Raw genomic sequence first — 26,710 nt, 5'->3', positions numbered from 1 at the left:
GGGTGTGTGTGTCTAGGCATAAGTGCTGATGAGGTGCTAAAAGTCACCTCATCCTTGCTCCGGTAACAATTAAACTTGTTGAACTGGTTGAACTAATAACAATAATAATCAGTTAACGATTTCAGTGTGTCTGTCTGTATCAGCGCCTGTGTCTGTGTCAGAGTGTTTTTGCATGTGTGTGCCTGCATCAGTGTGTGTGTCTGTATATATGCATGAATGTGCCGTTTGTTTCATGAATTAATCTTGTGAGTCAGTTCCACACCTCTTTCAAGACTTCCACATGGCACCTTGTCACAGCCTGTGTGGGTGGAATGAGTTCAAACAAATCATCAAACAGGTACCAGAGGATATGATCCTGATGCAGCCAGAAGAATCGGTTTGACCCAACACGATGCATGCATTTGACCTGGACTTGTGTTGTTTGTATGTTTAGAATGATGCCTGGATACAAATCATCGTCATATCTGAGAATACACCATTTACCAATCAGCTCTGGACTTTCCCACTGGATTTCTTTTCCTGGATCCCCCCCACTGCCTGTCTGTGACACAGCCGGTTCTATCTTCTGGCCAAAAATGAAACACTGGGTGTTGAAGCACTTGCCGTTAAACTGCTTCTGTGTTGTGCACATGCAGCTTACATCACAAACCATCAGTTCTCCTGGAGCTACAGTAACGACCTGGTGAATTCTCACGGTTCCAGGAACAGCTGATATCTGCTTCGGCATTTTCTCCATAGCTTCCTCAACATCTTCACTTTTCACAAAGAACAGTTTCACACTTGTGTTTGTTTCAGACAAGGCCCTGAATAACTCTTCTGCATCTGGGATGTCATGGCCCTTTGCTACCATCATGTCAGCTGCTCTTTTTAAGGCTCCCCCGACACCATCTGGTGCTCCTTTTACATGACTAGCCTCGAAAAAATTCCAAGAACCAGCCTTGAATCCTCTTATGTCCAGTTCTGTAGTGAAAAGGTAGAAGTTTCCTCGTTGTTTGTATTGCGTACAGGGTCCGCCGCTTAAAAAGTGCAGCACAGACACTTGTGGATGTTGCCCTTGAAGGTAATCTAGCACAGGATTTAGGTGCTGCCATATTGCTGGAGGGCCTTTATGTCTACTGGGGGAGATGGTGCTAAAGCACACAGGCTCTGAGAGCCCACCAACATACAACACACCAGTATGAACGGTGGCCTGCTGATGTGAAGCCCCAAAGTGGACCACCTGAGCTTGAGAACTGTATTTACAGCTGTAGTTTTCTGAGAAGTCAACATGTATCAAAGCCTCCTCCCCTTACATGTTGTTCTTCAGCTCACGGCAGAAGGCATACTGCTGGACTGTGCGCGCTAAGCATTTATCAGAGCCGTGGTTGAATGAACATACGCGCTCCCTCAGACGTGACTACAGACGCGCTGAAAGGAGATGGAAAAAGGACAGATTGTATGTTTCTCTACAGATTTTAAGGACTTTCTGTCCTTCTGCTCACCAAGAAGCTGTAAAAAGTGCAAAGACACAGTTTGTCTCAAACTTAGTGTCAATAAACAGTCACAGGCCTCAGGTACTTTTTAACGTTCTTAATCACTTTCTTAGTTTATGTGATAATTCTGGAGTCACTTCTTCACCAAGTATGTGTGATGATTTTTTAGCATTTTTTAATGACAAGATCCTATCAATTAGGATTGATAGGATCTTGTCTCGTTGTCTGCTGCCTCAGATCAGAGTCCTTCTCCTGTGTGCTCAGTTGTCTTAGAGCAGTTTGATCCTGTCTCCCTTAAGGACTTGACCGCGGTAGTTAGTAACCTAAGATCATCACACTGCCCCTCTGATTGTCTCCCCCCGAGCTTGCTTAAAAGCACTTTTAATACTGTTGGGCCTTTTATCCTGAGATTAATTGATACGTCCCTTGCTACAGGCTGCGTCCCATCATGCTTTAAACAAGCTGTAGTTCAGCCTCTTCTTAAAAAACAAAACCTGGACCCAACTGTTCTGTCCAACTACAGGCCTATCTCAAAGCTTCCTTTTCTATCTAAAGTCTTGGAGAAAGTGGTCTACCTACAGTTGCAGGCACACCTTAATTTTAATATGATCTCTGAAAAATTTCAATCTGGTTTTAAATCACTACATAGCACTGAGACGGCACTTTTAAGGATTTTTAACGATATTCTTTTAACTCTGGACTCTGGCAGCCCTGCTGCCCTTTTATTGTTGGACTTGTCAGCAGCTTTTGACACGGTCGACCGTGACATCCTGTTATCACGGCTAGAATTTCATGCTGGCCTAAAAGGATCTGCACTACAGTGGTTTCGTTCCTATTTGTCAGAAAGGTTTTTTTATGTCAATATGGCCACCCACAACTCCAAAATAGCCCCTCTTAAATACGGTGTACCTCAAGGCTCTATTTTGGGTCCCGCCCTCTTCGCACTCTATTTGTTGCCATTGGGCTCCATCTTCTCGCGGTACAGCATTTCATTTCATTGTTTTGCTGATGATTTGCAGATTTATCTACCTTTAAAAGCAGGGTCAGACCATCCGCAGCTCTTATTACGCTGCCTGGATGATGTCAAACAGTGGTTGTCATTAAATTTTTTAAAGCTAAATGAAAATAAAACTGAGGTTGTCATTTTTGGCAACTTTAATCATATCGACAGCACTCTGGGCACCGTTTCCTCGTATTGTAAAACACATGTAAAAAACCTCGGTGTCTACATTGATGGTTCTTTTAAATTGAATAAGCAGGTGAGTGCAGTAGTTCAGTCCTGTTTTTTTCAGTTAAGACAGCTAGCCAAGGTAAAGCCATACCTTCCGGCTAACGTCTTTGAGCGTGTTATTCACCTTTTTCTTACTTGCAGATTGGACTACTGCAATTCATTGTATTATGGTCTAGATCAGGCCTCCATCCATCGTCTTCAGATGGTTCAAAATGCTGCTGCTCGCCTGCTAACTGGTACCAAACAGAGAGAGCATATAACCCCAGTTTTAGCTTCTTTACACTGGCTTCCTGTCTCCTACAGGATCCAATTTAAACTTTTACTTTTTGTTTTTAAGTCACTTAATGCCCGAGCCCCTCCTTACCTGTCTGAGCTCCTCTCTGCCTATATGCTCCAGGAAAAACCACGAGGTCTAGCTTAAAACTAATGCTGTCCATCCCACGGACTAACCTCAAATCCCGTGGTGATAGATCCTTCTCTGTGGCAGGTCCCAGACTTTGGAATAGTCTCCCCTTAAATATTAGATCTGCACAAACACTTGAGCAATTTAAATCTTTACTAAAGACACATTTCTATGCCCTGGCTTTTAACACACTATGACCCAAGCATTTTGGTCTTATTTGAATTAGTTTAGTTATTGTTTTAATTCTTTTACTGTCCTTTTATTGTTTTTTATTGTTATTATTGTATTACATTGTTGCTTTTTAATACCATTTTTATATTGTTAAGCACTTTCTGCAGCATCGGCTGTTTGAAATGTGCTATATAAATAAATTTGACCTTGACCTTGCTGCGTGATAATAAAGTGATGCATTTAAATTTCCTTACAAAGCTGCGGAGGAGCTCAGTGAGGTCCTTTTGTGTGCCCTCCACAGACTTCCTGACTGTCACCTTGACAGTTGCCTTTTCTCCCTTTTTGTGTATCTCCTTCTCCTCTATTACCCACTGGGTCAGTGGTGTGTTTGCGGTGCTGTTGTATGCGGTTGTCGTGTGGACAGTTTTGTCCTTGCAATGGACACACTCTCCATACATGCAACTCTTGCTGGATGAGTTGCAGCAAACCTTCTCTATCAGTTCTTCAATGTTGGCAGTCTCAAGCTTCACTGCCAGGAAGCTGAGATTTTCATGCAACTTACACATGCATGTGTCACGTTCAGAGAGTGTTGGATTCACAACCCAAAAGGGGCGAAGATGACAGAAAAGGGAATAGGATATCATCTGGTCTGGGTTTTCCGCCAAAAACCTTCTGTGGATATTTTCCATCGTGTCCATCAGGAACCTCTTCTGCATTTTTAATTTGTCCTTTGTGAGTGTTTGTTTGGTTCCTGTGGTCATTCTACTCGCGTCATTCTTGAGATTGAACGCCTTGATTCTTCTTTTTAAGTCTTCAGTGAACCTGCTGGTCCTGTTTCTTTCAAAATGAAGACTGTCATGATGTCTGAAACTCTTGTTTGAAAATCCGAGGGAGTCACTTGCACAAACTTTTGCAACCTGTAATTTTTTTATAATTCTCCCTGTCGTGACTTCGGCAGTCAGCTGCCTTTCTCTGTTCTTGGTGGCTTTTTTGTATTTATTCCTAATATCTTCAATCAGTGATTCATGGAAAAGTAAGGTTTTTTTTTTAATTTGTGGGTTAACGGGGCAATTTGAAGTGAATCGTGTTATTTTCGACTGTGGTGAATCCAAAGATTTCTTTGAACGTTGGCACCTTTTTTGTATTTTTCTTTGCTTTTCCTTTCTTTTTCAAGTTTCTCCTGGAGTTCCACTATTTGCCTCTTGAGCTTATTTTTTTCAGCTCTGTACTTTTTCCGAGCCACCAGACGTTGCCCACAAAGCAAAGCAATTAAAGTTGATTTGTGTGTGGAAAGTTAAAGCCTTTTTCCTCCTGCCCTCCCTGTTTCTAAAAGGACATTTTCACTGTAACACTGTTAACTACCCATTGCCTTAACCTAAGCTGCTCTCCACATTTGTCTTTTCTTACGCTGTTCTCTTTTACTCAGTTCATTAATTGCTTTCTTCTTCCCTGCCTCTTCATTCTTTCTCCATCTCTCAGCTCACTCTGCAGGTTTCTCTCCCTTCTTTCAGGATCAGCTTTAAGGCGTTCCCGATACTTCCTTTGCCTTTCTGCTGCTGTTGTTGGTGCCATCTTACTCGCATTCTTAACATGGAACATAAATCACATTCAGCATGCATGCAGTATAAGAATGTTGATTGAATATAATAATAATTAATTTAAATAATTGGATAACTTAACAACCAAGGTATTAAAATCTCAACCCCGTTACAATCAAAAACATAACAGGGTTGAGATTTTTGCACAAACTGGCCACTGCTCAATGTAGTGAGTACCAGACAGAGAGCACATGGCATGCATGAAATTCAAAATCACCATATATTCATGAACTAAAAAAACCATTTTCATTTTTTCATGTGACGGTGTTGAGTCACTGAGTTTGACGACCACAATATCACAAGATAAATGACTAAAAGAAAAGAAAAGATGGGAGCAACTTGCCTGTCTCTGTGGTGCTGTTGTCCAAAAGACTTCAGTGATGTCACTTCCTGATGTATTTGGAGTTCTGGATCACACCATTGTAAGTGTGGCTCAATTTTAAATACCATCTCTCTTTACTCTTAAATTTAACAAATATGTTTTTTATATTTATCAAACTAAAAAAATTAACATGTTGTCATGGTCCTGGGTGGTTAGACCCAACGTTTTGTGTTTCATTTTGGTGTCCCCTTGTGTTTTGTGTTAATTCTTATGTAACCTGGTGTAATTTCTGTGTCGCTCTGCCCAACAGCGTCTTTCTGCCCTTCATCCCGTGTTTGTATGGTTCCAGGTTTGTTCTTTAGTTGTTCACAGTTTATGTTTTAGTTTTGTTCATTGTCGTTCACTGTAAATAAACTCACTCGCATCACTGCCACTGACTGCAACTTGGGTCCTTCTTTCTTTCTTTTTGTTTTTGCCTGTCCCGTCTTTTGCCATCAGAATTGTTGTCTGAAGGCCAAGAAAGATGCCAAGCAGATTTACTTTACCAAGTGGATCATCATGGCGTCGCCATATTGGTCCATTTGATTGACCTTTATTATAATTATGTATTTATTTTATTTTCAGTTGTTACAGGCGGAACAGACAGAGGGGAGAAGAGATAGTGAGAAAAGGGGGAAGAAAAAACAACAAAAAACAAAACAAACCCAAAGCCCCGCATCTGGCAAGTTGATCATATTATTGCTTTGTAATATGTCCGGATTGTTCCAGGTGAACGTTTGCATGGGATTAATGAAGACTGTTAATTTTAGAAACTCCCACCATGCTGTCAGAGAAGAGCTGATGTTGACGCTTTTGAAGCATTCATATCATTTGATGTTTGAGCTGATAAGTGTATATATGACATTTCTAGATTATTACATAGTGCTGTTCTACATGTATCCAGGGTTCATCTAAGAAGGTGTGTTTTAACCATCTAGAGATGAACTGAAGCCTGTTGGCTAAAAAGTAGTGATTAAAGTTTGCCTTGGTCCTTTGTAATGTTTTTAAGCTGATACGCGGGGGTTTATCTTTCCAAAGGAATTTAGAAATATATCAGTTTAGAGATCTGCACCAATCTTGTGATGGCTTACTTGGGATCACTGAAAATAAATAGTTTATTTTTGGCAAGACCATCATTTTTATAACAGCAACCCTTCCCATGAGTGATATGGGAGAGATTTCTAGCCAGATCGCCTTCTACTGTCTTTAAAAGTGGGATGTGGTTTCATTTAGTTAGATCTGCAAGCAAACCATCTGGACCTGGAGTAAAACCATCTGGACCTGGAGTAAAACCATCTGGACCTGGAGTAAAAACATCTGGACCTGGAGTAAAAACATCTGGACCTGGAGTAAAACCATCTGGCCCCTCCTTCACCACAGGACTGCTGCCCCAGCCGTGACACATGACACAGTCTGATTTAATGTTTTACAATTTTTAAAGTGTTTGTTTTTTTATCTGAAGAGTATGTAAACATCTGGTTTCAACTGTATATTTGATGATGTTGGTGTTTGGCTTGATTGTTAGCACAAAGAGGGAGAGAGAGGGAGAGAGAGGAGCAGTGAGGGAGAGAGAGGAGAGCCATCCATTGGATTCGATGCTGGCGTGATCACAGTGTACACGTGGTCCAAGGACTGCTTGGGCGTGTGGGTTTTCTCAGTCACATAAACAAGTAGTGGGAACATTGCAGTTTAGATAACTGTGCCCGGAAATGCCAGGGATTTGGAGCTGTAGGAGCAAAACACATCTGGACTGTGTTACATTATTGTAGCACTTTTCATCTTAACACACGGATACACACCTACACACACAGACAGGGAACATTAAGGCCTTTGGAATGCAAAAAATTTCAACACAATTTAATTTTATTTATACCTCATATAATCCCAACAACAGTCACTTCAGTCTGTTGCTGCATACAGACTCTACAATAATAAAAAGACGTTACTGGTAAAGAGCCTCCTGTGAGATGAGTGATTTATGTTGGCCTTTACATAGGAAGTAAGGAAAAGTATGAACATCTCATCTCATTATTTATTTTTGTATTCTTCTTACTTTATTATTATAGCAGTAGGAATAATAATAAGGGAAGGATTCTGGATCAGTACCATGATGGAAACGTCTGCTCACAGTATATACAGTATTCTGAAGAAGGTCTAAAATGTCACTGTTGTACGTGTGTGTGTTTTATGTATATAGATTTTTAAAAATTACTACTCATGATATAACACAGTCCAGACATGCCTCGTAAAGATGCTTCTATAACATTTTCTGTCATCACTTTATTGTGGATTAGGTGCAAGAGTTTTTAAGTGTGGACAATTAAATATTAGATTAATGCAACAGCAAATTGCGCCTTGTTCTCAGATGGACAGCAAGTGGAGAGCTGTAGCTCAGATGAGGAGATGGAAGGAGGAAGAGAAGCAAAGACTGATTCACAGGCAGAGTCAAGTTTATTTCTCACACTTTTTTGTTGCCTTATGCTGTCATCAATCTTTGCATTTTTTTATTATCTCGTAGCACTTGTTTAATCAGCTACCATCTCTCCGCTTTAATGTCTGCAGTCTCAGATCAACATAGCTTGGCTCTCCTGCACTATCTGCAGCCTGCAGAGCTCCTTTTATTTGCTCTCTCTCTCTACACTCATTTATTCTCTCAGCCTTTCTGCATGAGACGAGCACTTTTCTGCTTCTGTGGTCAGTATATTTAAAAATAGTGAGACTCACTCCCTCATACCACAGGAAGGATGTTCAACATCATCACACTCTAGATCTTGTTTTAACATATGACATAGAAACTGAACATTTAACAGTGTTTCCTGAAAACCCTCTGCTGTCTGATCATTTCCTGATAACTTTTACATTTACAATAATTGATTACACAGCAGTGGAGAGTAGACCTTTTCACAGTAGATGTCTTTCTGAGAATATAATCCACCCACTGGTATCATCGTCAATGCCCTGTACCAACACAGAGCAGCAAAAATCATAGAAATATGGTATCTAAGCAGATTCTTACTCTGGATGGCATTACCTTGGCCTCCAGTAACGCTGTGCGGAACCTTGGAGTCATTTTTGACCAGGACATGTCCTTCAACACACATATTAAACAAATATGTAAGACTACTTTCTTCCATTTGTGCAACATCTCTAAAGTTAGAAATATCCTGTCTCAGAGTGACGCTGAAAAGCTAGTTCATGCATTTATTACTTCCAGGCTGGACTACTGTAATTCATTATTATCAGGACGTCCAAAAAACTCACTGAAAAGCCTTCAGTTAATCCAAAATGCTGCAGCAATTCATGTATATATTGCATATAAGGCCACTGCAGCATTCATTGGCTTCCTGTTAAATCCAGAATTCAAAATCCTGCTCCTCACATACAAGGTCTTAAATAATCAGGCCCCATCTTATCTTAATGACCTTGTAGTACCATATCACCCTATTAGAGCACTTCGCTCTCACACTGCAGGCCTACTTGTTGTATAGAGTCCTGATGTACACTGATCCTTCAGGGAACAACTGGACACAAACACTGACAGCAAAATGTGCAATGAAGCAATCAAAGTAACTGATAACTATTTTTTTCACCACTTGTACACAGTTACTGAAATGAACACAATATGGTAACTTTCCATTAAATCTTCCAGTTTTAGTAACAGTGTAAGCTGTCGACAAAGCTTTCACAGCTGTTTCCAGTTGCTGAAGGTGATTCTTGGGTATTGAGGGTGTAGTATCTACTGCAGACAATCTAAATAGTTGATATCATGCTGCTAAATATTTGAAGCTGTTGGCAGACGCTGAAAAAGGAGCTGCTGCAGAATATTTTAATCATCTCCAAACAGCTGCGAGAAAAACATCCGTCTGTCTTGTTCTGGGGTTTTTCCTCACACTTTGCTAAGTTCGGCATTGTGAAGTTGCAGTTGTGTCAGTTTGTGATTTCCAAAGAAGACAACAGTTCACTGAGGTAACAGCAGCAGCCTGATCACACATCAGGGACGTCGTTAGGATCTTGAAGCATCAGCCCAGCCCCGAAGTCTTTCACACTTTCAGTTACAGCAATTTTTAGAAATTATTTATTAGAATGTTTTAGTGAAATTAAAATAAAACATCAGACACTGTGTGCTTCCTAAAGGTTGAAGGCAGATGTGTTGGAATAATAAGAATAAGAAACATACTGAAAATGAAAAAAGACAAAGAAATCAGTGAAAACTGGAGTTTTTCGACTTTGTTACTTTTTTTAAAACAGCAGAAGAACAAAGTTGATGTGAACTTTTACGTCTTGCATGTTGATTTTGACCCAGGTGTTATCCACATATCTGTGCCTGTGGCTTAGTGCTCTCACTATGAAGGAGCCAAGAGCCCTACTTCCACTCCCTGGTTCAGTTTCCTGACAGTCTCCACTGCTGCAGCTGTACACAAGTGAGACCGCATCAAAGGAGGCTGCGGTTTCAATACCTGATTCATCCCTGGAGTATGGAGCTTTTTGAGGCTTGAATGAATTCTTAGTCAATGTTATGTGGCCAAGTAAACAAACCAGATTCCTCAGGAAATTATCGGGTAGAAGGTCTAAACTGAAGAGTGAGAGAAAAAGCAGCCAAAGGAAAAAGATTAAAAAAAGAAAAGAAAAGTTTGACTCCTTGGAAAATGGAAAGAAACGAGGCGAGGCTCACTACTTTTACACTGTATTTGAACTTTTCATCAAACTGCATTAAACAAAGAAACTAATTATTATTGAAATAACAATATCTAAGCAGTCATCAAGGGTCACTACTGGTTTGCCTTCTACAGGCTAATATTTACATCAAGCTTTCTCTTTATTCCTATTGGACGTCTGTCACGTCCTCTTTAGTTTTGTTCTTTATTTTTTCTGTTGCGTTTTCAGAGTCTGCCACTGCTGTCGAGTCTCCTGCTTGAAGAGCTTCGAGCGGTTCGTCCTCACAGCTGGGCAGCTGGTTATCGCTCACGCTGGCGTCCTCTGCAGGCTCAGCTGCTGATTCCTGCTGATACAGACAGAAAGCTTCAGTTTCCTTGTAATACTCTCTTTATTTATCATATATACGAGAAAAACACATTTCTAACAGAGACTGTGTAGTAATACTTCATGTGCATTTGTACAAATATATGACTGAGCTGCTGAGATAATCTGGAGCTCAGACTGTGACGATCACATTAGAAAATCAGGCTTTTTGTGAGAAATTCATGTATATTTTGCATATAAGGCCACTGCAGCATAATCAGGGTCACCTGATCCAGCCCCAGCTGTTTACTTTATGAAGGGAAAGTTTGATCTTACCAGTAGAGGGCGTCTGTCTTTCTACTCTGACCTACTTTCTCAACAGGACACTGCTGAAAGCAACAACTTTGTTTCCATGAAGCGTGTCATGGATATCAGTGGCCTTGATTACACTGATAAACCTTTTTATTCTTCATGCTGCACCACCTGCTGTTGCTCTTCATGACATCATTTCCTGTCTCCATTTTTTCCCTCTTTCCTTAAATCTGCTGGTCCTGTGAAAGGCAAAAACACTGCTCAGCAGACCATTTAACACTTTATTTCACATTTATATAGCCCGACTATTTCACATTATTTCTAGAAGGGAGATGCGTCCTGCATGACACACTGCCGCGGATCTCAAAATGGTGGTGTAACAGTTTTATTACAGAAGCTCTCTCATTCTAGTCTAAACAACAGTGTCTCAGTAACTTTCCACTAGAGATGGTCCCCTCTTATCTACTTTTTCTCAGGCAAGTGTGATCAAAATTGTTAAACACACAAATAAAGTCACAAAAATGATCCCAGGAAAAACTGTGTCATGTTAAACATGAAATTCCCCCTTTTTTGACACACTTCCATGTGTCAATTCATCGGAACTAGTAAATTAAAAGAAAACATTCGTAACATCATCTTTCACAAAACATCAGAAATTCTCCTCTCGAGTGTCGTTGCTCCAGCTCTGCTACCCTGTGTTAAATCAATTTAGTTATCATCCTAAACCTGTTGAACTCCTGGCTCCGCCCAGAGCCTGCATCCGCAGAACTGCCTGCAAACAAAACCCATGTGTTAACATGAACTTCACATTTGCAACTCTGTTTTTCCCCCACTGTCCTTCCCTCACTGATCACAGCAGGGGATTTATGTCCTGATTCAGCCATGAGTCCAGCTCAGCTGATTCATCACTGAGCCCCAACGTCACTGGCATCTGATAGTGCAGCACTGCATCTTCTTTTCTTAGTGTCACTGTTTTTCAATCTGTTAAACAGAGTCCTTTAACATGAAATAGACCTTGTCCACAACAAGTCAATACAGCTGTGATTGTGGCCAATTATGAATCAGTTACCAGTCAATGATAAAATAATAGTTTTATTTTCTGCATGCTTCAGTCAACCACTCACCCAGAGGAAAATTCCTTCTCCTCATTTGTCTGTCATCCTTCCATGCCCTGGTAACTGGCCCATCCAGAGCTGTATCATTTTGAAATGTACATACAACAAGCCAGACCACACCTTGGTCACACCAACCCTTTTTCCACCCTGAGGATGTCCAACTGACGATAGCGCCATTTTTGCCGAAGATGACACCGAGGCGACTCACTTCCACATCGTACGGCCTCAAGATTAACGCCGAGAAGACCAAAGTCCTGACCACCAACAGCTCACCAGCGATCGTCCACCTCGACGGTGTGCAGATCAAACAAGTCCAACAATTTAAATATCTGGGGTCCCTCGTCGAGGAGAAGAAAGTGGCATCATCAGTGGAGATACGCTCCAGAAGTGGGCAGGCGGCGGCAGCGTTCACTTCCCTGCGCTGGTGCGTTTGGAAGAAGAACAACATCTCATTGGCGACAAAGATCCGCCTTTACCGAACCCTGATCATTCTACTTTAAATGCGTTGCCTTAGATGCGTTCTCTGCGTTTCCCTTCGCGACCGTCATTCGAATGACACCATCCTCACCAGCTGCGGCAGCCAACCGACGATCGGCGACCTAATCCAGCGCCGCCGACTCCGTTGGTTTGGCCACATTTGTCGAATGGACCAGAGCCGCTACCCCATGGCCTACTCTGGTTGACCCGCCCCACCGATTGGAGGGTGCATCGAAATGCACCAAAAAAGACATGGATGAAACAAATCCAGGATGATTTGAAGGCCCTTCGACTTGACCTCGAGCAGGCAAGAACCATCGCCTTAGATCGAAAAGCATGGAAGATAATCGTTGGTCAAGCAAGAGAACCTGCGGCACCTACAGCAGCGTACTGGTTGCGTGGCCGACCACCGCCGCTGGTTGCCCACTAAAGGACAAGAAGAAGAAGAGAAGTGGATGTCCAACGCCATCCTAGTCTGGACTGTCAAATGTGCCATTTCATGACTGGGTTTGCGTCTTTTCTCTGCAGGGTGTCACAGGTGTTGCATTCCCTCACAGTTTTCCGCATCTCTTCCATGTGTGGGTGCAACGTACAGGCCTTCCATGTTCTTCTGAGTCTGTTTCTGCTCTCATGTGAAGGACCATGTGGTTGTTTTAACGATAGTTGACCAGGTTTTGTTAGGGCAACTTGATCTCTCGCCACATACTTTCCAGCGTCCACTATTCTGTGTTGTTTATTTCTCCATCTCACTGATCTTGTAGGCTCCTGCCTTTTGTTTTAATGTCATCGTCTGTCAAATGATGGTAATGACTCCCCTGTTAGAGCATTCATTTGTCAGGTCTGATGAGTCTGTATAGATGTGTTACTCCTTCCTCCTCCTGAAAGTTGTATTGCCTTTGGTGAGAGTCAGAATTTAATCTAAGGCAGATTGTGTGCTCTAATTCACCATCTGGATGTTTGTTGGCTCAGTTTGTAGATCTGATGTCCGTCACTGCCCTGCACAGTGTTAATGCAGAGTTATCAAGGTCAGCATTCTTTTGCTCGGCCTCACTTTTCATCCGGGTTTAATGGGCGTCACGTCACTGGGAATTTCCCCCGTGTTATGAAACTGGCCTTTGGTTTAGCACCCTCCGTCTCCGTCTGTGTGAGATCGCTTTCCTGCAGCACCGTTGACATTTTCAGGTTATTGTTGTGGGTCCAGCTGCCGGGCCCTGTGTCAGCCTTCTCTCCTCCCTTGTTATTTTTTTAAAAAAGAATATAACCAACTCATACCTCACCAAGTTCACAGGACAACGGAAATGCATAATTTAAATATTACCAAAATAGAATTTTCTTCATACAGTAATCACTTGTGTTGCTCAATCAGCAGTCCTGCAGCCCGGAGAGGTTGTTTGTCAGCAGTGGATAAACTCAGCATTTAGTGTGTGTTAAGTTTCCCTGCTTTAATATTGCTGAAAAGAATTGACGTGTTCATAAGCGCAAGCTGATTTTATTGCATGTGTGGGTTAGTAGGCAGTTCAATGTCTGCGTATGCCGTGGAGCTGTGGATTCAAATTTCTCTACAAAAAGCATTTGATGTCTCTCTGTTTGAGTGTGTGTGTATGTCCTGTCTTTTTATTGCGATAGTCTGGACACTTTCTCAACCTCCACAAGTCCATCAGCCGTACCTTTCAACTCAATTTTAATGCACTTTAGTCTTCAGGGAGAGATTGACCGTCCTCGAAGCTTCTACGTGGAGGTGGAGATGTGAAATTTTCAGCCAAACGTGGCCTCTTTGTGGTTCCAATTATGTTAATCTATCATTTTACTCTGGCCGATGTGCTTGTGGAGGACCAGGTCCGTGGTCACCTGTATTAAAAGATTTATTTAATATCATTTCATCCCTAATTATTTGACACTCTGCTTCTCTAATTTTAAACACATTTCCCCTTGTTGCTAATTTAAATAATCCTGTGCCTTCTTTCCCAATTCCTCCTGTTCTGCTGTAGTTTTTTACCCCTGTTGTTTTGCTCTCTGTTTTAGACACTTTCCCCTGCGGTCACACAGACTGCCTCTCCCAGCTCCTCCACCTCACTCAGCTCCTCCCCTCTGAGTCGGGCTGCCTGCCCCTCCTTCTTCTGTCAGTCTGCTTCACTCTGCTCTGGGAGACACTTCTCCCTCACACTCAACACACCATACAGAGCACGTGTCTCGCTCTGCAAAACCCAAACACACGGTTTTAGATGCAAATTCAGCTTTGTCAACCCCAAATTTAAACCCAAACAGTCTAGAGGGACTATAGCCTGCGAACATAACCCAGGATCTAGATTATCAACCGAACGAACGCGGCCCCATTGCCATAAAGACTATCGAACGAATTATACACACAAGCTAAAAACACTGTATACTCGGGAATCCCACTTGGGCCCACACGCATACCTGTCGGTGCGCCCGTTACTGAGGATTGACACAGCACAGGTCAGAGGTGGGGGCCAACAGGGTGAGGGGACCAGGACCAGGGCCAGCAATAACCTTCAAATTCATACAAGTGAAACAGCTCCTTCAGTCCAACACGAAGCTAAAGTGAACTTTTGCATCTACAGAACATAGACCAGTTCGGGGCCCACAGTGGTGCTGGTGCTAGGGTGGTGTCAGACTGGGTCCAGTCTGAATAAAGCACTGTGTGGACATTCCTTCAGTCAACAGTGGAACATTTAAACTCAACCTGAACAAAAAGCAGGAGGAGCACCGTAACACTATTGAAACACTAATGTGTGGCTCATCGCTAACATGAAGATCGTACCTGTACAGTTCTCGTCGAGTCAGAGCACTGCTGTACTGCCCACTCGCGCTCCCTGCAGATTCACATGCATTGCTGCTGCAAGACTGCTGCTGCTGCAGGCGCACACACAGTGGCAGAACCACCTCATGGAGCCGCTTGAAGGAATCGACAGGACACAACAGTGTAATCGTTCGTTATTAAAAACAATAAAATGAAGAGTCTCTCCTGCAATACACCAAAAATGCTAAATGATGGAAAAAACAAACAAAAGCATTTTACTTTACAGCTGCAGATCATCACAAGATGGGAAACGTGTCTTACTACATCATAACTTGTAATCAGTATCCCATTTTAACCCTACGCCACAACCTGACGTGGACCTGCTGAGACATGTAACTACACGTCGACGCTAACCACACCACTTACAGTTACAGCCGAGTAATATTACACTGAAACTGATGCAATTGGATAATAATGGTCCACAAACTGAAGCTAATGATGTGGGAACTGCAGGGTAACAAGAATGCAATAATGTGCTAATTCCTATGTTATTACTACTCTATTACCTGCGCTAGGTTCTGTGTAATAAGCAGGAAAACGGCCTGTTTCTATTTAATAACACATTAATAACCATGTTAATCTTTTAAAACAAACTGCTAGTCAAGTAAAATGATCATGCATAATGTTAATAATTAGTTTAAAACAATAACACACATGAATCCATTAAACTGTACACTGAAAAATTCAGTTTTAAAAGAAGAACAAGGTTTAAACAGATGATGTTCGGCAGCACTTTGAGCAACAATTTCACAGATATGGGCGTTCTCTATTTAAAAAAGTAAACATGCATCACTATAATTTGTGTATAAAGTTACATAATTTCTTTTCTGGCTACAAGAACATATTAGAACACGTTGGGATATTTCATGTGGATCATTAGAAATGCACTGTGGGTGGAGGAAATCGTTGCTTAAAGAACTGCAAACATCACGTCTGCTTAAACACGGATCTTCTTCCAAAGCGGGCGGCTCGGTGCCACTCGCTGCAGCAGAGGCTGATCTGTGGATGGTTGGAGACGCCTGTAGAAAGTGTCTCCCTCTGCTGGGCACTCTTTTGTAGCGCTTATGTTACTTTAAATCACATTTACCTTGTGAATGTCGTCCTTCAGTAGCGTCCCACTGGTCTGTATGATCTGTCTCAGTGCTACAAGGATGACAAAGGTCAGTCTGGTATCAGAATATCATACGTAGTATACCAGTAAACTCCCAATAACATTAAACTTGGTTTGCATCTCACCCCTGACAGCTGCAAGGCAGGTATCTTGATTGGCTAGATGGTCTCCTTTCCTCTGCAGCGATGGCCCGACTGTATCTGCCATCACCAAATGCTTCGTCCTACGAGGGCCGGGCTTTCCTCCAGGAACAACATCAGCCGATAGTCCTGCCCGGAGCTGGAAACAGGACACCCCACGCACAGGAGCAGGAACAGAAGAAAGCTCAGCACATCCCAACAAACCACTGGTTCCCTTTAGCTTCATAAAGTCAGAGCTTAAAGTAAATTTTTTAGATTTAGTGCTCATGACTAATCTCTTAGTTGAAAAAAAGAATTGACTTATACACGAGTCTCAGATATCAAGTTAGATTTGATATAATCCAGAAGTGAATTCAAAATCCTGCTCCTCACATGCAAGGTCTTAAATAATCAGGCCCCATCTTATCTTAATGACCTTGTAGTACCATATCACCCTATTAGAGCACTTCACTCTCGCTCTGCAGGCCTACTTGTTGTTCCTAGAGTATTTAAAAGTAGAATGGGAGGCAGAGCCTTCAGTTTTCAGGCCAAAATAAAGTGAAGAAAGCTCCTTCCCACATGGATCCAACCTTTTATTCGGTCATTACAAAATATTTGTGAGTCCAAGTTACAGTTCAGTCTCAGAACTTCACTGGTTTCATCCATTTCTGCAGAAAATATCAACATAATATCCTTATTTTATTGACATAAAAACCTTTATGATTGTTGGAGATAGACTGAGGTTCATGTCTGACCCACTTAATCAAAATACTTTTCTTGCCAGCATTTGTGTGAATGACTTCTTTGTGTTGTATTAAAGAGTCAGGAACATTTCAAAGCAAACAAAGTAGTGGATCTGCTGGCACTGTTTACTCATTATCAGAATCAGAAAGACTTTATTTATACCCAAGGGGCAATTAAGATGCAACAGAGCAGCAGGACATTGAAGATAAGGACAGGGCATAAACAGGCAATGAGAGTGATTGTTTTACTGATGTTTGCACAAACTGTTCTTCAGAAAGTCAGAATGATTCCCACAAACAATGGAGCCTTCTTCCAACTGTAGTCTAACATTTAGGACAGTTTGGTTTTATCCTTACTGTAAATATATGGTGAAATATAAAGATTATGCAGTATGTTATATTGTAACTCTTTATATCTATTACATATTGAGATTCTGAAGGGCAGCAGCAACATTTTGTCCCAAACATCATTCAAGTTTATCCAAGTTCAAACTACATATGTCAGAATAAAACTTTGTCACAAAGTGTTTGTGCTTTCTGTGGTTCAGAGAAAAACCTTTCCAGCAGACTGTTTCTGGTGGAAATGTCCTCATGAGCCAGCTTTCAGAAGAACATTATTTGTAGGTATTTATAGAAATCATTACTTGAAAGGTGATGTTGAGACTTCAGGGTGTTTTAAAGCTTCCGTTATCAAAAAGATTATATATTCTTTTTATGCCTGCTCTTTGCCAACTTGTAAAGTTTGATCCTACACTTTGCAATGACAGTTCTGGGTCATCTAATGTTACAAGAATATTAACTGAGCTACTTTCAGACATTGTCCTTAGTTTGCCCCATGCTCATAACACATTTTTATTCAGGAAACTGCCTTTAACAGGAGGTGGTGTTTCCCTATGAAATTTATTGAGGGAAAGGGTTTTCACAGCACTGCATCCACCTCTCACCCAGGAGGAGAGAGTTCAGGCCTGAATAACCAACATGTCTAAATTTGGTAGGCCCCACCCACTCTTAACCTTTGGCAGTTGTAGAGTCACTAGACTAAAAGGTTCATTGACTAAAAGGAAGAGCAGTGTTCTTATTTTCATGGCTATTAGTGTAATGTTTGCACCAGCAGTTTTAATTCTTCCATGACTTGCAAGTCATTACATTGTGCTTTGGAAGCAACTTGGAAACAAGTTGAGGAAGTAAAGATTTCCCTGACTGAAGTGCTGAAACAATCTCGTCCACTTATATGGGAGATTCTAAAATAGTAACTTGATTCTCTGGTATCTGTGGAAAAGTTTTTTTATTTCTTAAATAAATTAACTTTTCCATAGATATCATAGTGGATGACTATTCTCATCCACTATGGCTGGAATAAAGGATTTTACCAGAGCATTCCTTGATAGCTGTGCTAATAGGCAGTTGGGTTTATTTGTCAGATATATACAAATATATAATCAGTCTGGAACACTGACAGATGTGGCGGACAATGTAATGTGTGCTGCTGTTCAAGGGGATTATGTTGCCTACATACAGCCAAGAGATCAAACTCCTTTGTTGTATTTAAAAGCGCATTAACATGTTTGGACTGAGCTACCTGTGATGGATACCTATCCAATATAGGGCATAATAAACAGTTGAAATCACCCCTGAGAATTGTATTGGTACAGTCCACATCAGCAAGTTGACAAAATAAGGATGCATAAAATTCTACCGGTTTTAGAACAATTCAATTATTCCAGTTATTTATTACAATTCCAGTCGTTCAAGTCCAATGAATAGTTGAAATGGTACAAAGGTAAGTGGTGAACTGACAGAGGCTAAAAAAAGGTAAGGTTATCCAAAACTGAAAAATAATGTACATTTCAGAATTATATAAAAAGGCCGTTTTCAAGGATGTTACGGCCCCCTCTGCTAGGGGACAGGGTGTCACGATCCTGGAGGGTCTGAGGAGTCTGTTCAGCCCACACCTGCTCCACCACCAGCGGCTTCCACATATCCTCCCTGGTGAATTTCATGTGTCGGTCCACTGAGTTAATGTGATCCGTGAATTGTGGAACTTCCTGAGATTTGATTTTCACCCAGGTGCCATCCACATACCTGAACCAATGACTTGCTGTTGTTCCAGGGTAGGATAGCAAGTAAGTAAGTAAAATTTATTTATTTCGCACTTTTCATAGACAAAAATCACAAAGTCCTTCACAATAAAACCAGAAATATAACTAAAATAATATACAATATTATAAACCAAAGGAAAAAGTTAATTAAAAGCTCATATGTAGAGAAATGTCTTTCTGCTTTTTAAAGGAGTCAATGGAGTTGACACAGCGTAAAGACAACAGAAGAGAGTTCCACAGCCTTGGTGCCTGAAAAGTCCGATCCCCACCAACTGTAACTTCTGTCCTAAAGACCTAAGTGCTGGGGAAGCAGCATGAGGTTTCAACTGGTCAAAGATATACTGGGGACTTTCGCCATGTAGACATCCAAAAGTTTAAACTCACATTTTAAAATTAAACTTAAAGTTTACTGGCAACCAATGAAGAGAAGCCAAAACTATTTTTACGCCCTCTTTTCCACTTCTTCCATGTACAAATTGGCCACGATGGGTGAAACTGGGGAGCCCATGTTTCTGCCTGTAGTACTGACCCTTGTATGTGAAGTAGGTGGAATTAAGACACAATTCAAGCACACTTCAGTTACACACTCCTGTCAGAGCACTTAGATCTGCTACCCAATTTCTTCTGGAGCAACCTCGTTCTCGGCTGACGCGACCGTGCGTTTGTGTAGCTGCTCCAGTCTTATGGAACAATCCTTCTGTTGCTATCCGGGCATCTGACTCTATGCCATTGTGTAAATCACGGTTAAAGACTTATTTATTTGATCTTGCTTTTCCACCTAGATAATATCTGCTGTGTGCTGATACATTTTTATCCTTTATGCTTTGTTAACTACTTTTATGTATTATGATTGTCATGGTTTTATAATTGATAAATGCCAGGTCCTTTCTCTTTCCCTTTTCCCTCCCATCTCCATCTCCTTATTTTGTCAAGCACCTTGGTATACCCTTGGTTTGTTAGTGTGCTTTATAAATAAAGTTCATTATTACTATTACCACCTGGAGACTCTGTTGTCCTGCTGGGAGACTTCAATGCTCACGTGGGTAACGACAGCGAGACCTGGAGGGGCGTGATTGGGAGGAACGGCCTCCCTGATCTGAACCCGAGCGGTGCTTTGTTATTGGACTTCTGTGCTAACCGCCATAACGAACACCCTGTTCGAACATAAGAGTGTCCATAAGTGCACGTGGCACCAGGACGCTCTAGGCCGTAGGTCGATGATCGATTTTGTAATCGTATCAGCAGACCTGCGACCATATGTTCTGGACACTCGGGTAAAGAGAGGGGCTGAGCTGTCAACTGATCACCACCTGGTGGTGAGTTGGATCAGGTGGCGGGGGAGGACGCTGGACAGACCTGGTGCACCTAAACGCGTAGTGAGGGTGTGCTGGGAACGTCTAGCAGAGGCTCCAGTCCGCGAGATCTTCAACGCACACCTCCGGCAGAGCTTCAACAGCATTCCGAGGGAGACTGGGGACATTGAGTCCGAATGGACCATGTTCAGCGTCTCCATTGCCGAAGCTGCTGCATTGAGCTGCGGCCGCAAGGTGGTTGGTGCCTGCCGTGGTGGTAATCCCCGAACCAAATGGTGGACACCAGAGGTGAAGGGAGCCACCAGGCTGAAGAAGGACTCCTATCGGGCTTGGTTAGCCTGTGGGACTCCGGAGGCAGCCGACAGGTATCGACAGGCCAAGCGGAATGCGGCTCGGGCAGTGGCTGAAGCAAAAACTCGGGTGTGGGAGGAGTTCGGAGAGGCCATGGAAAAAGACTTTCGGACTGCCTCGAAGAGATTCTGGCAAACCGTCAGACGTCTCAGGAGGGGAAAGCGGTGCTCTACCTGCACTGTGTATAGTGCTGGCGGAGCGCTGCTGACGTCGACTGAGAAAATTGTCAGGCGGTGGAAGGAATACTTCGAGGACCTCCTTAATCCCACTGACACGTCTTCCGAGGAGGAAGCAGAGTCTGGGGATGAGGGGAATGACCCGCCAATTTCCGGGGGCGAGGTCACTGAGGCAGTTAAACAACTCCTTGGTGGCAGAGCCCCTGGTGTTGATGAGGTCCGCCCCGAGTTCCTGAAGGCTCTGGACGTTGTAGGGCTGTCCTGGTTGACACGCCTCTGCAATGTTGCGTGGAGATCAGGGGCAGTACCTGTGGACTGGCAGACCGGGGTGGTGGTCCCCATCTTTAAGAAGGGGGACCGGAGGGTGTGTTCCAACTACAGGGGGATCACACTCCTCAGCCTCCCTGGGAAAGTCTATGCCAGGGTGCTGGAAAGGAGAGTTCGTCCGTTAGTCGAACCTCGGATACAGGAGGAACAATGCGGTTTTCGTCCTGGTCGCGGAACACTGGACCAGCTCTTTATCCTCTCGAGGATACTTGAGGGTGCATAGGAGTTTGCCCAACCAGTCTACATGTGTTTTGTGGACTTGGAGAAGGCATTCGACCGTGTCCCTCGGGGTGTCCTGTGGGAGGTGTTGCGGGAATATGGGGTGTCTGGCCCATTGCTACGGGCCATTCGATCCCTATACAACCGTTGCGAGAGCTTGGTTCGCATTGCCGGCAATAAGTCGGACTCGTTCCCGGTGGGTGATGGGCTCCGCCAGGGCTGCCCTTTGTCTCCGGTTCTGTTCATAATTTTTATGGACAGAATTTCTAGGCGCAGCCAAGTGGCGGAGGGCTTTCGCTTTGGTGGCCTCAGAATCTCATCTCTGATTTTTGCAGATGATGTGGTTCTGTTGGCTTCATCGGGTGAGGGCCTCCAGCTCGCACTGGAACGGTTCGCAGCCGAGTGTGAAGCAGCGGGAATGAGGATCAGCACCTCCAAATCTGAGGCCATGGTTCTCAGCCGGAAAAGGGTGGAGTGCCCACTCCGGGTCGGGGATGAATTCCTGCCCCAAGTGGAGGAGTTCAAGTATCTCGGGGTCTTGTTCGCGAGTGATGGGAGAAGGGAGCCGGAGATCGACAGACGGATTGGGGCTGCAGCTGCAGTAATGCGGACGCTGCACCGGTCCGTCGTGGTGAAGAGGGAGCTGAGTGTAAAAGCGAAGCTCTCAATTTACCGGTCGATCTACGTCCCTACGCTCACCTATGGCCACGAGCTGTGGGTAGTGACCGAAAGAACGTGATCGCTGATACAAGCGGCAGAAATGAGCTTCCTCCGAAGGGTGGCTGGCCTCTCCCTTAGAGATAGGGTGAGAAGTTCGGCCATCCGGGAGGGGCTCAGAGTAGAGCAGCTGCTGCTCCACATCGAAAGGAGCCAGCTGAGGTGGTTCGGGCATCTGACAAGGATGCCCCCTGGGCGCCTCCTGGGTGAGGTGTTCCAGGCATGTCCCACCGGGAGGAGGCCCCGGGGCAGACCCAGGACACGCTGGAGAGATTATATCTCTCGGCTGGCCTGGGAACGCCTTGGTATTCCCCTGGATAAGCTGGAGGAGGTGACTGGGGAGAGGGAGGTCTGGGCCTCTTTGCTTAGGCTGCTGCCCCCGCGACCCGGCCCCGGATAAAGCGGATGAAGATGGATGGATGGATATTACTATTATTATTATTTGGTCGATGCTGAGAGTGGTCCTGTTGCTGAGGTTGGACTATCTCCAACACTTCAATGGATGCAAGTGAAGAGAGATGTAACATCGTACGAGACCATGGTTTCATCTGCCTCCATAATGACATCTCTCACCTTCTCGACAAAATCCAGGGTGTTCAGGATGTGGTGTTCAGAGCTGCCCACCAGCAGGTTGAGGATCGAAGCCAAAAACTTTGACTTACAATGCTGTGATTGCAGCCATTCCCCAACTCTCTGTGATTGGTACTCATGGCCATTGATCAGTGGTTGTTAATCAATGGTCGTGACAATTTGCATATTGATGATCAAGGAAAGGACCTCACAGCCCATCGTTCATTCAGTTGTGCTAGTTTCAGTCATTGTGCAAATGTACTGTTGATAAGATTGGGGAAACCTGCTGAGACTGAAGAAGTCACCTGGATGAGTGACGAAACGTTTCTCCCACTGAAAACGTCCAGATGAACTGAATCAGCTTTTGGGATTTACTTACTTGGATGAGTGAGCATGCGTCAAGACAGACAAATCATTGGTTGTGATGGAAATTATATTAAAGTGTTTAAGTAAAATACTTTTGCTAAATGTCTTAATTTTGTGAATGAAAAAAATTTATAATAAAAAACATCAAGTAGTTACAAAGGCTTCTTTTCACACTTAAAACAAACAAACTGAACTGTCAGCCAATCACCTTACTTGAGACTGGCTGTCTTCAGAATTGGCTTCCCTTTACTGTGATTCTGTGCTGGCTAGCATGTGTTGTGCAGACAACAATAAACAAATATTTACTGGGAACCTATGCTATATGCAGGCTGCAATAAACTTTGCCAAAGGCCACATTTGTTATGGAAGCCTTGAGAATGAAACATGCGACCTTAGACAGATATCAAAGGAGTAGCTTCTCAGGCATCACCCATTAATTCTATCCACAGGCCACCAAATTTAAGTCAAATTTAATTTTTCAATTTTCAGTGGGATCATTTCCTTTGTAGACTTACATATACAAACACGTTTACAGACTGGTACAAATATTTCAACAGCTAATTTCCCCTTAGTGACAATTGTGCATGAGGAAACATTTTTAAAGAACTCACCTGTATATATCATATTAGTATTACACATACTGGATCATTTATTTCATTCTCCATAAATTTAAAACACGCAGCTTCTTATTTCAGCTTGTTGGAATCGTGGACTGAAGCCTTAAACTGTGACATCCTGTTGCAAAATCATTATGTGTAGGGATGCAAGTGGTTTGCTGGTTTTGTAACTAAAGGTGTAGCTTCATTCCCTGTACAGAGCAGCAACCTTATGTAATACTGATGTGACACACCATGGTTTAACAAACATTTAATGCTTGATTGTATCATGTATCTGCAAGAAGAAACCATGAGACTAAGAATATCGTACATTATTTTATTTTACATGAAGAGATTAAAATATTATAAATGCAATGGCTATACATTTACATTTTTAACCTGCAGAATTAAAGTTTATAACTATTGTGTAAACGTTACATCGACAGTAGCAATAAATAAGCATTCTGACAGGATTCAGCCAACAGTAGTTGATGAAGTATTCCCTTGGGGGAAGTTACAAAACATCCTCTGCTTGCTTTCACAAATCTTGCCGTTGGTACTTCGATCTTTTATGTACAGTCTGTGATATTGGCTTTCGATTTCACTGAGTCTAAAAATGGTGACATTTGTTTGTTTCCCTTGTATATATGCGTGGATATTTATAGTTGTTAATTTCAGTCTTCTGTGTTCTCTGATTCCAATTGTCAGGATATGGTGGACATCTGGTGTTTACTGGTGTCTGGTAGGAGGATGTTGCCAGTAGGTCTTCTGGAGTTGAAGGTTTGGCCCAGGGAATCAAGACTTCTCCCGGTATGTATTGCAGATGTTGAATTTGATTGGGATCCAGGGAGCTTAGCAGCTGGTGACAGTGTCTTTACTGGTTTGGCATGTTCCTTGAGTAAATTTCGTAGTATTGCAATGCATATTGTCCAGCTAGGTAAAACCAATGTCAGTGAGTCCCTATACCAAGATGTGGATAGTGGATCCCAAAATGAGATTTACATAAATGATTAACATGAAGCAGGACTGATTCACTTGTTACTAATGTGTTGCTTATTGGTGTCTATAAATAACATCCAGCAGTGCATCTGAAGTTCATTCAGCTACATATTTAACTTTTGCTCTGTTCATATATGATGGACTTTGACATGCTTTATTCTCTTTTTTGTCAATACGGTCTTCTGTTTCTCTGTCCACTTCACCCTCTCCTTTTCCCATCACTCTTAGTGGCAACTGTAGCATAGCATGCTGCTGGGTAGGGGTGTTTACTGCTTGGCAGCAGTGAGCTCCTCCTTTATCTTTAGTCAGAAAGTAAAGAAGGGCATTGAGCCATGCATTGAACGATGCTAAAGGTCTGGTAATCTTATAGCACATAGAGACTGCCGTCATGGTGTGACAGGGAACTCCCTTGGTCACTTTCAGCAAAAGAAAGATGGTTCTGGTAACATGAAAGGGGAAGAAACACAGAGCAAATAGCAGGGTGATAGTGATAATAGTTTTGATAGATTTACGCCTTCGACTGGCATATGGGGAGTGCGCGCCAAGTGAAATGGAAATCCCTTCATCTCGTCCCGCCATCTTCTGCAATCCATTGCTTCGTCTTCTTCCCGTTCTAACAACTGCTGAGGCTTTCCCATCTCTTTTCTCCATGCATTCATCCATTGGATTTCTGCACAGTGAGGGCTGAGAATGCAGTGTCCTAAATATGGTCAGAACTACGTGAGAGTAACAGTAAGCGATTATGGAAAATGGCACAAAAAAGCCCAGCAAATGGAGCGTAATGCCATAGGGTACATAATCAGGAAACTCCTTATCGATGGCATCATCCCAGCAGTTCTGGTACTCTTCAATTATCCCTTCCAATTTACCATAGCCCACATTACCATTTTCTGGTGATATGCTATTACTCGGGTTGTCAGTACTTACATTGCTTCCAAACCCTGTTAATCTTGTCACATGACCAGTCTGAGCAAAACGGAAGATGGGGCAAGTCAAAGCAAATACTATTATCCAAACAAGGACACAAGTGCACTTGACGGCCTTCTTGGTCTCCAGCGTTATCACTTTCATTGGATGGCAAATACCAAGGTATCTGTGCACAGAGATACAAGTGAGGAAGAAGATAGAGCAATAGAGGTTAAAGTAGAAGAGAAAACGAACCACACGGCACATGAAGTCCCCAAAAACCCAGCGGTCACGCATTATGTAACTTCCTACAAGAAATGGCAGTGACAGGCCGTACATAAAGTCTGTAGAGGCCAGGTTAACCATGTATATTAAAGAAGCATTCCAGCGTTTGGTCCGACGGAAAGAACGGTAGAGGATGACAGAGTTAAGAGAGATGCTAAAGATGAATGTGAAGGAATAACAAATGGGAAGGAAGATGTACTTGTACGACTCGTCTATGCTGCAAGACTGAGTTGGTGAGGATGGGGAGGAAGAGTTGAGGATATCGTGGAACGTATCCACATTGATATCTGAAGGAACCTCATGTCTTGATGACATCGTGAGAGCAAAAGTTATTTTGATATGAGAGAGAAGGATTCAGCATGTATGTTTGGACTTCTGGCAGGTTTCTCCTCTATCATCCTTGGTCCTGTCCATGTATGAGTGTTTACCTAGAAATAAACAAAGACAGCAGTCATTTATCGGAATTTTATTTCATCAGATTTTCTCTTATCTTAGTATTGAAAGTTTTGATCAAGTAGTGTTCCTGGTTCTGTGGGCATCTGCTATGATTTCAAAGGTACATTAAAACTTTTTCACAGTATTTTATGGAGTTCTGTTAAAAAACAAAGGACATTCCATTATTCAGTAGCTTGTAAACCATGCCTTTGTCAGTTCTTCAGATGGTTTCACACAGTCTTCTTAACATTTGTGCTTCAGTTCATTGAGATTCATGGACAGCTTCTTGTCATACTTACATGTTTCAGATCATTAAATTTTAATATTACTGTATTTTCTGCACTATAAGGCGCACTTAAAATCCTTTAATTTTCTCAAAAATCAACAGTGCCTCTTATAATCCGGTGTGCCTTAAGTATGAATTCTGGTTGTGCTTACTGACCTCGAACTGATTTTTA

The 26,710-nt window shown here is 42.6% G+C and overlaps 2 protein-coding genes and 1 pseudogene across 2 annotated transcripts; all 3 read right to left on the bottom strand.

Moving 5' to 3' along the window:
• Positions 1-250: 250 nt before the first annotated feature.
• LOC146637698 (uncharacterized) lies at positions 251-4,860 on the bottom strand (annotated as a pseudogene).
• A 9,359-nt stretch (positions 4,861-14,219) lies between these two features.
• LOC146637697 (proline-, glutamic acid- and leucine-rich protein 1-like) lies at positions 14,220-18,893 on the bottom strand. Its single transcript, XM_085350411.1, has 6 exons — positions 18,846-18,893; positions 16,157-16,310; positions 16,008-16,063; positions 14,882-15,015; positions 14,487-14,610; positions 14,220-14,294 (listed from the first exon to the last, which is right to left on the bottom strand). The coding sequence occupies exons 1-6, from the start codon at positions 18,891-18,893 to the stop codon at positions 14,220-14,222; spliced, it is 591 nt and encodes a 196-aa protein (XP_085206537.1).
• Positions 18,894-24,722: 5,829 nt separating this feature from the next.
• On the bottom strand, positions 24,723-26,132 carry LOC146637696 (P2Y purinoceptor 3-like). Its single transcript, XM_085349779.1, has one exon. The coding sequence runs from the start codon at positions 26,130-26,132 to the stop codon at positions 24,723-24,725; it is 1,410 nt and encodes a 469-aa protein (XP_085205905.1).
• Positions 26,133-26,710: the final 578 nt, after the last annotated feature.

This window comes from Diplotaxodon limnothrissa, linkage group LG3, assembly GCF_057381915.1.
Source record: "Diplotaxodon limnothrissa isolate DT_005_m linkage group LG3, D_limnothrissa_male_GT1.1, whole genome shotgun sequence".
In the NCBI taxonomy this organism is placed as follows: domain Eukaryota; kingdom Metazoa; phylum Chordata; class Actinopteri; order Cichliformes; family Cichlidae; genus Diplotaxodon; species Diplotaxodon limnothrissa.
The sequence above is the reverse complement of the archived record's forward strand: the minus strand, read 5'-3'. Positions and strand labels throughout refer to the sequence as shown.

Coding starts and splice junctions, on each gene's coding strand:
- LOC146637696 (XM_085349779.1), bottom strand. CDS start 26,132: ATGTCATCAAGACATGAGGTTCCTTCAGATATCAATGTGGATACGTTC.
- LOC146637697 (XM_085350411.1), bottom strand. CDS start 18,893: ATGAAATTCACCAGGGAGGATATGTGGAAGCCGCTGGTGGTGGAGCAG. Junction 16,311..18,845: donor AGCCGCTGGTGGTGGAGCAG/GTGTGGGCTGAA, acceptor TCCTGTTTCCAG/CTCCGGGCAGGACTATCGGC. Junction 14,295..14,486: donor GGCCCAAGTGGGATTCCCGA/GTATACAGTGTT, acceptor TGGGTTTTGCAG/AGCGAGACACGTGCTCTGTA.